At 52.3% G+C, this 12,431-nt stretch overlaps 1 protein-coding gene across 1 annotated transcript in view; it reads left to right on the top strand.

Annotated features, from left to right (window-relative positions):
- Positions 1-5,361: 5,361 nt before the first annotated feature.
- RPTOR (regulatory associated protein of MTOR complex 1) overlaps positions 5,362-12,431 on the top strand; it is a 316,629-nt gene continuing 309,559 nt past the window's right edge. Inside the window, exon 1 of the mRNA XM_080826085.1 lies at positions 5,362-5,658. Within this exon, the coding sequence (XP_080682211.1) occupies positions 5,497-5,658 (162 nt within the window). The 5' untranslated portion in view covers positions 5,362-5,496. The remainder of the gene's footprint in view (positions 5,659-12,431) is intronic.

Here is a 12,431-nt window from a genome sequence, read left to right on the forward strand (position 1 = left end):
ATGGAAAGGGCTTGGCTCACCACAGACACTCACCACCAGGATTATAATATTTTAGTTACAGGCGTTTTCTCTAATCCCCTTATTAAAGGCAGAGGAGATGGTCGGGCTAGCCTTGGCTCCCCCAGGGTCTTGTGTTTGCTGAGAATCTGAGAATCACTGATGAGATGTGAGTATTACATAAAAGAACAAATGGGGAGCTTACAAAGAGACAGTTCTATTATTTGTATTTTCATAAAGGTACAATCTTACTGCAGCCAATTCTATTAAAATAAAAGGTTATAAAATTCAGTTTGTATATTTTTTATGGGATAACAAATTTTCTCAGTATATTCTCTATCATACAAGCGTTCCCTTTTTTTTTTCCTTCTCAAACACCGTGTGTACTGGGCGCAGACCATATCGCGGCCGTTTGACTTTCAGGGCCCTGAGGAGGAGTATGGGTGCTCCCGTGAATGGACCTTGGGAGCTGGGAAAGAACGGGCCTTCGTCCCTTCTCCGTGAAGAATTCCTGAGAGCCAAGGACGGCGCTGTCTGACCCAGTAAAGGCTTGGAGCTGGGTGCACGAGGCTCTCCTGACTGCCTGGCCTGGGGGCCGTGCTGGAAGCCAGGCCCAGGGGGGACAGGGCCTGGGCCACACTGGCTTCCTGCTCCTTTGTGCCCCACCTTGCTCCAAATTCTAGGTCCCCCCAGACAGGCTCTTCACCGCCCTACACAAAATAGCCCCCAGAGCGAAAACGAACGTGCTGGGGGCGAAGGTCATGTTTCTGTCCAGGATCCGCTTCTGTTTCCTCGTCTTTGTGCCTCTCCTGCTGGGCTCTGTCTTCTTCAGGCCGGATCTTGAAGACGGCGGCGATGCAGTCTCGCAGCTCCGGAAGCAGAAACGCAGGGAGCGGCTGCACTTTGTTCAGTAAGAAGTACTTTTCGCCCCAGTCCCCAGGCCCCTCGGGGGTCACCTCCTTTTTTAAATGGAGTAACATTGTTTCTGCTTATCAAAACCATACCCACTCGGGGTAGGAAAAAAATAAGAAAGAAAAACAGGTATATTGTAGGGATGGAAATCACATACATAAAGATCAGCGTATTTTTAGACGGGGGGAAACGGGCGGGCAGGGAGACAGGCGCACTCAGTGTTTTGCAACGTTGCGTTTCCGACGGAGATGCTGGGGCCACACTTCCCGACAGTTCTCTCTTCTCACTTCGCTGTCAACACAACATCTGACCTGCCGAGGGGGGTGGCTTGGATCTTGCTAAAAACAGAGTAATGATGCTCAGACAAAAGCGAAGTACTTTAGGTCTATTTTGGTTTCTTTTAAGCGAAGCACAGATTTCTCCGGAAGGAACGGGAGCTGGCCGGTTTCCCTACGTGGAAAGCGTCTAGCTCAGCGAAGCCCCCGCTTCTTGACCTCCAGACTCGCGCCTGGTTCTTGATGACAAAACACATTCCGTGCCCTTGATTGATTTAGCGGAGAAGCTGGGATCGGGAGGACGGCACTCTGCCCGCGCCGCGTGCAAACGCAAGAGCTTGGCCTGAGCTGGTCTTGTGTGTTGAGAGAAGGTGAGGTGGGGGTCACGCGGCCGTCTTTGTCCTCCCCCCTGCCACGAGCTCTGTGCCTGAGGCAATTAACCAGACCCTCTCCCTGCCCCATTTCCCCCCCTTTTATGTTTACCCTTGACCTCTGTTGTATTCAACTCACACATTAGGGTTTTTACCTTTGTTCTCGTTTGCAGTGTCTTTGGCTTCTGGTTGCCAAAAAGCTCAACTTTTAGGGCTGGAAGGGGCCAGTCGACCTTCGTGTTCTCTGCCCCCGCCCCGCCCCCTCCCTGTACACGCAGGTCCCAGGTTATTCCGCCGTCCCCCTCAGCACTGGGACTACAATCCCCTCCTCTCCCAGTTCCGCGCCTGGCGTTCACCGCCCGCAGGATGTCAGCGACACCCTCCCCCGGTTTTATAGCTTGAAAATCAGACCAGGTTTCATGCATTTTTTGAGATTCATAAAACTGTTTTCAAGATTAAAGCATCTTATGTCGAGGTTCTGTGGAAAGCGTGAGATGTCCTTGCTTCTGAAGAATTGGACGCTGGAGATTGGAATTGCAGCCTCTGGTGGCCCGCCGGTCACACACGGTGGGGATGACATCACCCAGGTGAGAAATCGTAGGCCTTGAATTTCCAGCCCGTCATTAGTCACAGACGCTCGTTGCCTTCCAGCAGCCTGGAGCCACAGCTCCAAATGCTTATCTGGGACTCGAATAGAACCATCCATGACACACTGGAACAAGGGTTTTTTAAATGTCATGATGCTATGAAATGATTCAAGCCCATTCTTGAGCCTTCGGGTTGGGAGTGGGCTGTTGCCAGCCCCTTTCTGGGTTTCACATGAATCACAGAATTTTGGACCTGAAATAGCCTAGATTTCACCTTCTTCCAGTTCCTCATGCCACGGAGGTAGAGGCTGAGGGCAGAGGAGGTAGAGGCTTTGCTACTGTCTGTGGGAACTGGTGCCCGGCTGGGGCCCAGAATGTGTGTGTCAGGACCCTCTGTCCAGGACATGGACCCCAAATGTCTTCCTGGTTCTGGGGTCACATTTGTAAAACAGGAGAGAGTAGAGTGTGTTTTGGCCTGGAGTCAGGGGAGAGGGCGAGTCTTGCTCTGATTAAACAGATGGACGATTGGATGATTGCTTCGTCATACTCATTTCCTGGGTACAAATGTCGATTGAGGGCCTGCCACGTGGCCGGAATGGAATCATTAGAGGACAGCGTTGCCTAATATCTTTAGAGAAAATGTTTTCCAATATCCCTGGATCTGACTGGTTTTAAGCTCTCATCAGGGTTACCTGATCAAAAAATAGAGGCCCTGAACCCCTGCTTTCCCACTCCCCATGATTCAGTGGGTCTGGGCTGGGACTCAGCCCTCTTTATTTTTAAATAGTTTCCCCGGCGATTCTGATGACCTGCCAGATTTGGGCTCCATAGGCACCTATACGGCCTTCATTTAGAATATCAGACAAGGTGAGTGCTATCCCAAGGCTACACGCACTTTGCAGGTGAGGAAGTTGAGTCTCACACAGACTGAGCGGGTTTTCCCAGGTCACAGGCTAGTTAGGAATGAATGGGTTTAAAGCTGTTGAGGTAAGACTAGGGTCTTCCCAAGACCCTGAAGTCCCAAAGCCTTCTGGTGCCTGTGGGGATATTTGGCCAACTCTGAGAGCCGGGAAAAGGAAAGTTTTAGCCTCCGTCTGTGTTTTGGTGGATTTGCCCTGAGTTTTAAGGGAGAATCCAGCTCAGTCGGATGTAAAATGAAATTAAGTCTTGGCACACTTGCTACGCACTAGGTGAGAAAGATCTGGGATTGCACTCTTCATTCCGATGTAGAAAGTAACACAAATGCCATCAGGATTTTGATATGGACTCCCACATTGGGTCAAAGACCTGGGAAACCACGGAGAGACCGGGTATCTTCCAGAGTCCACGGAGAGACCGGGTATCTTCCAGAGTCCAAGCTCAGCTTTCAGATTAATAAAGCACAGCTGCTAGGTTTCCCTCTGCTATGGAAGGATCCATGCTAGCACTGGATCGGGCGTTCATACTGGACTAGGCACGGTCACCGGTCACATGCATCCTTCCGGCTGGGTATTATCATCCTGGTTTTAGATTTGAGGAAACTGAGGCCGAACTAGTTAGGGAATTGAGCAGGGTTACAGGGATGGAAAGCGATTCAGTCAAGATCTGGGGCCAGGTGCACCTGGCACCAAAGCCCCAGACGCACAGGGGAAGACGCGCCTCTTCACCCCCCGCCTGGCTTTATTAAGCGGGTCCGTGTGTGTCTCACTAACAGGGTTCACGGAAGGCAGGCACTGCGGTTGGCTTGTGGTCCTTGCTAGGGCAGAAGGTCACAGTTCTGCACACGCTGTAAGTAAGCGAAGCTTCCTGGGCGCCTGGGTGGCTCGCTGGTCGAGGGTCTGACTCTTGGTTTCCACTCAGGTCAAGATCTCTGGGTCGTGGGATCCCGCCCTGCACTGGGCTCCACATGCAGCGGGGAGTCTGCTCGGGATTCTCTCTCTCCCGCCGCCCCTACCCCTGCTCTCTCTCTCTCTCTCAAATAAATAAATAAAATCTTTTTTTTTTTAAAGCAATATTTCCTGAGTGGAAAATAAAGTAAGGCGGGAGGCGTGCCTCCACGCATGGGCATCTGTAGCTTTTCCTGGTTTGCACATGAAACTATATCAAGAGAAGGATAAACTGCTCGGAAAATAAGACGAATTCAATAAGAAACTGTATCCCTGAAATTAATCCCCCCCTCCCAGGGTATTCCCTGAAAAAAAAAAAAAAAAAAAAAAAGGAAAGAAAAGAAAACCTGAGACTGTGGAGGTTACTCCGCGCACACCTCCCCCATCTTTTGTAATAACGTCAGTGGTTTTTCTGAAGCTTTTGCTGCCTTTTCAAAATCTGGAAGAAACCACAGGGGGGTCAGTTGCTTTAATTTCGAGCATGTAACAATAAAAAGCTTTTTTCAAAATTAATTAAATTGCCATAGTTTCATTTGTGGGATCGACTGATACCACGCATCTATGGAATGAACGCCATCAACTCTGGAAAGCTGAATTGTGGTAACCATAGTAACGAAGAAGGGGGAATTTCTGTTTCCGCATCTCGGGAAGCGCGGCCAGAACGCTCTGAGGAAGTTTGGCCCGTTGGTCACGCCGTAGATCGCGATGCATGCTGGGGGTTGGCAACATGGCGTCCTCCTTGATGTGCTGATGAGAGGAGTTTCACTGTAGCTTCAAACCAGAGGGCAAAACTCTCCGGACCCAATAAGCCCGCACTGCCTGTCTTCTTCGCGCCTCTGTGTCGCGCTCTTCTCAGGACCGCTTCTCGGGCTGGAGAGAGCCACGGGGCCGAAGGCCAGCACCGGCCAGGCCGCGCGGATCCGCGGCTGAGGAGCCGGCTGCGGGCGAGCACGATGGGCCGGTCCTGGCTCAGGGTGCAGCAGCTCCGGCGAGTGCGGGACCCGCAGGGCTGAGAGTGGCTGCGGGAGCCCCGACGCGCTCTGAACGTCTTCCCCTCGGCCGGAGACCTCAGCCTAGTCGGCGAGCCGGCGCCGAGAGCGGGCGGCCTTCCCGTCCTCGGAGCGGCGGAGGCGTTGGAGGCCGGGAGCAGGGTCATCGTGAGGCCTCAAGTCCCTCGCGCCTTTGACAGGTCCGCTCGACGCCCCTCCTGGGACGCACGGCCTGGGAGCCGGGGGGCGTGTGTGTCTGCGGAGCCGCTCGGCCGGCCCCGCTCCGCGCCCTGCGCTTCCCCCCCGCTCCCCTTCCCGCGCAGAGTTAGAAGGGCCCGGACTTTCTGGCCGAGCAGGGGTCCCCGCACACTCCCCGCTCCCTTCCCCCCGCCGCCCCCTTCCGCGGTTCTTACTTCACCAGTTCCGGTGCGCGCCAGTGGTGAAGGCTGGAGGTTCTCGAGCGCCTGCTGCCAAGGACTCCCCCACCCCCTCCCCCGCCGATGGAGTCCGAGATGCTGCAGTCCCCTCTTCTGGGACTCGGGGAGGAAGACGAGGCCGACCTTACGGACTGGAACCTGCCTCTGGCTTTTATGAAAAAGAGGCACTGTGAGAAAATCGAAGGCTCCAAATCCTTAGCGCAGAGCTGGAGGATGAAGGACCGGGTAAGTGGATTCCGGCTGCGCCCTTGGACCTCGGTAGTTCTGTCCACGAAGAAAGTTCAGGGCCAGAAGAGCGCCCTTGGGAGAGCAGCGCCGTTTTCCCGGCCACATGTTGCAAGTGAACTAAAAAGCACGGGTGCCGTTTCAGACTCCTTCTTGGTCGTGAATGGAAAAAGGGTGTTGTGGTCGGTTGCTACTCACCAGATAATGTTACTTTAATTCAAACAGTTTTCGTTCCCACAGTAAAAGTTAGCCGAGTGCGAAAGTCCAGCCTTGCGAGTGTTCACAGGCTCTTTGGTGTACTTAGCGCTGTTGACGCTGGAGGAAGGACACCTTGGGCCAGCTTACTTGTACCCACGTGGTTAGCCTGCCTCTGTGCCAGGGTTCCTTTTTTTGGTTCAAGCTCTGTGAATCGCTGTGCTGGGAGACAACATTCCGGGGGAAAGGTTTAGCTGGTAACAAATTAATGCAAAGTTATTTTAAAGTTACAAAGAACTTCATCCTGGCCTTCCAAACGGCTTGTCTTGCTCCAGACTCTTCCTCCTTTTAGGTGTTGTCATATGGCTGTAGCGTGGAGACAGGGTTTTTGCCACGGTTGAGTTACAGGATGGTGGGTTGGAGCTTGGGTCCTGGTTTTAGGGGGGTCTCCATGGTAATGGGAGTGTGAACAGTGACTCATAAGCAGCTAGTAGGAAGGAGATCAGCCAGTTTTGGTGAGCCTGTCCTTAACTTACCACTGTTTACCTTCTGGTCTCTAAAGCAAGAGGGTGGGGCCCTGCTCCTCTGTGCACACTTAAAGTTTGTCTTTTTGTGATTTGTTTTCTCCTTCAAGACTGTCTTTATTTAAACGTTTCAGTGGTATAAGAAAGGGAGTTGGTGTTACGTTACAGTGTGATTGCTCTGGACTTACGAACATGCTTGGGTGAGATGATTGTTTCTCGTATGTGATGTTGAACGTATGTGAGATCACCGTGACGGTGATTCTTAGTCGCTAGTAACCAGTCCTTCTGTTACTGACTTGCCTTAGGAAAATTTGTTCCATCCAGAGGTAGTTTAAGGAGTAGAGGAGATAGTCATTGGAAGAGATTGTATAAAGTGTGTCTTCCGCACATCTTTAGTACTAATTCATAGTTCAAAGCTTTTGTGGTCGCTATGCTTATATGAAAAGAAACTTATTGTAAAGTAGCTGTCTAATCATTTTTTTCTCCATTCTACTATTTGGAAGACTTTTTTTCTCTTTCTTTCTTTTGAAATGTGGTTCCCTCTTCTACCCTATACCAAAGCTCAAACTGTTCAAACTGATTAGTGGATGTATTTTTGACCTTTTAATTAAAACATTAATTTGTGAATGATCAGCATTCCCTGATAAGCTCATCATAGGTTATTAGGAGAAAAGTTCTGAGTCTGAGTAATTACTGAGATCCTTCCTTAGGAAAGAGCCAGGGGAGGACATTGGCTGTGTCTGACCTTTGCAAGGTGTTCAGTGAGGAAGAAAATCAGAAGCTGATATTTTCAGGTCGGTTTGTGAGAGCTTGGCATCCTAACAGTCCTTGTCATCTCTTCCTCGGTTTCAGCCCCAGGAGAGCTTTCCACACCCCTGCCAGGGCAAAGGTTGTAAATCCAAATGATGCTAACAGCTGGGAGGTAGCGTAAGTGAAGGAAATGGGCCAGATAGAAGACGAAAGCACAGGGTCAGAGATAAGTGGCAGCTGACAGTGACTTGCGTCTGATTGTCTAGAGGGTGGGCCCTGGAAAGCACAGCCACAACAGCTGAAGGGGCGGGTGGGCCCCAGCCAGGGCTTGTCCCTTCTCTCTCTCTTTTCTTCTGCTTTGAGAAGCCAGAGACTTTTTTTTTTTTTATGAGAAGCCTTCTGGTTTAAAACTGTTGGCACTCTCTCAGATGTTCTGAAACACGAGGGAGTCCAACACTGCAGGACACATGAACCCCATTTGTGGGGCTGGTTCTCACTGGTGGGTCACCTGGGTGTGACTTGTGCTCTGGTCCCACAACAGCAGTCACTCCGATTCTAGGAATCTTGAGCACACAGGCATCCAGGCCAGGCTGTCTCCCCTGCCCCCTCCCACAGTGTGACGGGGCAGCCTTGTGGTAAAGCGAGGTGCGTGGGCCAGGTGGTCCCGGAGCAGGCCCTACTCATTCCACTCGCCTTGGTGAGCCATTGACTGCCCAAACCCAGACTCAGCCTTTGCTTCTTTCTGTGACCACTTGTGACTCTTATCTTGTGTGTATGTTAGTCGTTACCTGCTGGTGCCTATTGAGTGAAGTTGTTAAGGATTCCTAAAATCGGCATCTTCACTAAAATTGACTGATGGCCCTAAAAAGTGTTCTGCCGCTTGGCGTTCGGCATCTTTGCTGAGAGCTACTGCACCTGCCCACTCTAGTGGGATTCCCACGATTTTTGTTTTGGATCAGTGCTGGTTTTCCAATGCCAGCATAATTGCATTTTAATTCCTAAGCTACTGTTGGTTTAATACGCTGTTATCAAGTTAGTTTGTTGTGTGATGAGTTCTGTGTAGAGTGAATGATTCGTATATGTGTCAGTAGCACCTTGGGCTTGTCATTGGCAAATAACTAGACTTACATAAGCTACAGCTCGGAATGAATCACCCGCAGGCCTGTGGCCAGCGCTGATAGGTCTGCATGGCCCCGTTTGTGTTTTGCTGTGATACTTCATGGTTGTCCCCCAGTTCATTCTCCCACTGGAAAGTGGGCCTGTGGGAACGGTTAGTGTCAGATGGGTCTTTATCGCATGTGTGGGACAGAATCAGGGACACTGGGGAGCTGTTGCCCTCAAAACCACGGACACACATGCTGTATTACACGTGTGTAGGGGACGTAGGTATAAAATGATGAGCCATTTCCCAGACGGGTCTCTCAAGTGATTGTCCCCTGGCTTTGTGAGCCGTGCTTTGACGCAGCCGTGGAGGAAGCCACGTGGGTGCCTCCGAGTCGCGCAGGGACAGCAGAAGGCTCACCCCACGGTGCTCGCTCCCCTTGCGTCCTCTCTCAGCTGCTCCAGTCAGGCTCCCTGCTCGGCCTTGAGACCGCCGTCCACAGGCCGCCCGGTTGCTAAATCTGAAAGTCACATCTCTGTCCGTCTCTTGGGTGACGTCTCCGCGGCGTCCGCCGTGGGCCACTCGCTCCCTCCCGAGGCTCTCCTCACCCGCCTCCGTGTCTCCCCGAAACTCCGGGTCTCCCTCCGGGGTCTCATCCCGCCTCAGACCTGTTTGCTGGCGGACAGCGATCTTGGTTCCTCCTGCTGTGCTGTGTAGGCCCCTCGCCAGCGGGTCTTGTCCAGGCTCACGTTTTACGCGCGGTTCACGCACGAGCGACTCGTCCCTGCGCCGTCCTCACTTCTGACCTGGGCCTGGAGCTCCTGGACACCCGCTCTGCCTCGGTGTGCCCCGCCCCAGCACGCGGCCACCGCTCACGCTGTCCGCCCAGGATTTACCCTGCCTTCTTTCCTCCTCCCCTGCTCGTGGCCCTGTCCGGCTCACACGGGGAGCCGCCAGCTCTGCCTCCCACGTGCATCTTCCGCGGGGCTGCCGCGCCCTGTCTCTGCCCGTCGTGAGCCCAGCGCACGCAGCTGCCGTCTTCTGTCTGGATGACCAGACCCGCACGCCGGCTGGTCTCCCTCCGTGCACTCTGCCCGCAGCCGATGCTTCATGCGGTGGCCGGGGGGATCTTTCCCAGGTGGAAGCCGATCCTGTTACTGCCGGACTGGTCCTCTCCCGGCTTCCCGGGTGCGTGGAGGAGAACGCGGATTCCTCACCCTGGTGCGCAAAGCTTCCTGATCTGGCCCCGCCTGCCTTTTCTGCTTCCTGGATGGAAAGGCCCGGAATGCTCTTTCCTTGGCTCTTTGCACCCCTGGCTCCCTCTGGTCGTCCACTCTCAGCTGCCAGGTCACTTCCTCAGAGAGGCCTTCCCGGATTACCTCATCTAAAGCAGCGCCCCAGCCACTCATAGTCACTCTCGCTTTCTCTGGATTTTTCATTATATCCCAACCCCTGGAACGGAGGTTTTTTTATTATAAAGCAGGGACCTCATTTATGGACAGTGCTGACACATGATAAAGACGGACTGAAGAAAAAATGCGTAGTTTGCGAAGGGCTCCCACAGATGCTGTGTCCTCTGAGGCCGCCAGCTCCTTACCTGGTTGGGAATGATTGTCCCCATGGGACGGATGAGGAGACGAGGCCTTAACTCCATGGCTCGCCGAAGGGACCTAAGCGGCAGGGCCAGCAATGAGGGAGGTGCACTCGGGAAACAAAGCCTAGGACGGGGTCACAACGTTCCACTGACAAGTCCACATTTTGTGGCCACGGAGTCTAAAACCAAGTGTATCGGGAAGGCTGCTGAGATGGCGGTGGGGACAGAAAAGCAGACAGAGAACAGTGCCGGTGGGCAGCTCGGCTGTTCCTGCGGTGGGCTCGGGGCTCCCCCTGAGCCTTATTTCAAGGACAGTATAAGACAGGGGCGCCCAGCTGGCTTAGTCGGAGCAAGCGACTCTTGGTCTCAGGGTCATGAGTTCAAGCCCCACGTTGGGTGTAGAGATTACTTAAAATCTTAAAAAAAAAGTAATAAGGCAAGGTGGCACTGGCCTTTGGCGCTCTCTGTGTTGGGATCTACGCGGACCGTGCAGCAGTCACGTGGGTCAACCTGCTGGCGCCCTCGTAGGAATCGGGGAGCGGCGGTGGTGCCAGACGGTGCTGGTCCACTCTTCTGTTCACGGCTGTGAATTCACGGTAAAATACTCCACTCCGCTTGAGAATGCCCCTGGTGACGCAGTAAAACATATTGGTCTTACTCGATCCTGGCTCTCTAGTGCCGCCCTCCCACGCCGCGTGCTGGCTGCACGTGCCCTTCTGCCGCAGGGGCGCGCTGGGCCGGCCGGGGAGCCCGGCTGCACCTGGCTCGCTAACCAGCTGCTCTGGGCACTCAGGTTCGGGTCTTTGGCAGACGTGTCTCGAAAATGGACAAAATGAGCTGTCACTTCAAGGAAAAAGACCGACAGGATTTGTTGCGAGGGATGGAATTTGAGTTTTCAGGTGAAAGGTGAGAATTTTGGAGAACCCGTGTCTGCTGCCGTGAGCTTCCCAGCTTCCCACGCCTTAGGACTCTTCCAATGAGACCGTGGGGGCAGAAGGAATAGGACTTTTTTTGGATTTGAAATGTAGAAGGAAGTTCATCTGGGACATCTGCGTAAATTCAGTGAGCCGGTGTTTCCAGATGACCGACCCGTGGTATCACAGAATCATCCGTTGGTGAAAGATTCACTCAGAATGAGGCCAGGGGAGTGGGCCCACGGCTGTGGCTTCGGCTACATCAGGTATCCTACTCTGTGTTCTGTTCAGATAGACTGCCGCTAACCTTTAAGAAACTGCAGTTTTCTGAGGTTTGACGTGGTCTGAGAGAAGAATATTCTCAGTAATTTGGATATGTTGGTACATCTTTGTGAGATCAGAGTTTGTGTACCTACTTCGACCAAACAATGCGTCATATCAGACGGAAACAGAGTCTGAGGTCCAGCTTCTTCTGAGAAGGGAGATACTAAAGAGATTTGCAAAAAACTGTCACTTGTCTAACAATTTTTTTAAAATTTTTTTTTAAAAGATTTTATTTATTTATTTGTCAGAGAGAGAGAGGGAGAGTGAGCGAGCAGAGGCAGAGGGAGAAGCAGGCTCCCCGCCAAGCAAGGAGCCCGATGTGGGACTCGATCCCAGGACGCTGGGATCGTGACCCGAGCCGAAGGCAGCCGCCCAACCAACTGAGCCACCCAGGCGTCCCTAACAATTTTTTTTTAAAGATTTTATTTATTTATTTGACAGACGAGATCAGAAGTAGGCAGAGAGGCAGGCAGAGAGAGAGGAGGAAGCAGGCTCCCTGGAGCAGAGAGCCCGATGCGGGGCTCTATCCCAGGACCCTGAGATCATGACCTGAGCCAAAGGCAGAGGCTTAACCCACGGAGCCGCCCAGGCGCTCCACTTGTCTAACAATTTAAAAAAATATTTTGTTTATTTATTTGACACAGAGAGAGACACAGCGAGAGAGGGAACACAAGCAGGGGGAGTGGGTGAGGGAGAAACAGGCTCCCCACCGAGCAGGGAGCCCATGCAGGGCTTGATCTCAGAACCCTGGGATCATGACCCAAGCCAAAGGCAGACACCCAATGATTGAGCCACCCAGGCGCCCCAACAGTTTTTTAAAAATATAGTTATTTTTCATAGAAATATCTATTTAAATATATAATGAGTTTATAATTTTTAAATGAATCAATAAAGAAATACATTGCTTTTATTTTTCCTTATTGGCTTTACCCTCTAACATGGAAAGTGCTGGTAAGTGTCACTCATAAAATAAGCTCTTTGGGAGTCTTCAGTAATCTTTGAGCATAAAAGTGTCCCATCACCAAGAGTTTGAGACTCGTTGGTGTAGTTCGAAGAAAGTGGGCGTCAGACTTAAATCAGGAAGCAGGGTTTGAGGATATCAGGTGGTTGGCCAAAAATACCAAGCAGAGAGGACCAGAGATTAGGTAGCAGACCTAGAAGGGATCTGTTAGTCCCTTTCATTCTGGAGCTTGTGTTCATGAAGACCAGTCACCGGATCCGTAACTACGCGGCCGTCGTCAGGGCCTCCTGCTGCCCGGGACTCCCGGCGTGTGTCCTGGAGGGGGTCGCTCTGCTGTTCCCTCAGTAGCGTCCTGTCCTGGGAGTGAAGGGACGTCCTTCCAAGTATTGCAGGGGAAGGTGGCCAGAAG

The sequence above is a fragment of the Martes martes genome (assembly GCF_963455335.1).
Source record: "Martes martes genome assembly, chromosome: 16".
Taxonomy (NCBI): Eukaryota; Metazoa; Chordata; class Mammalia; order Carnivora; family Mustelidae; genus Martes; species Martes martes.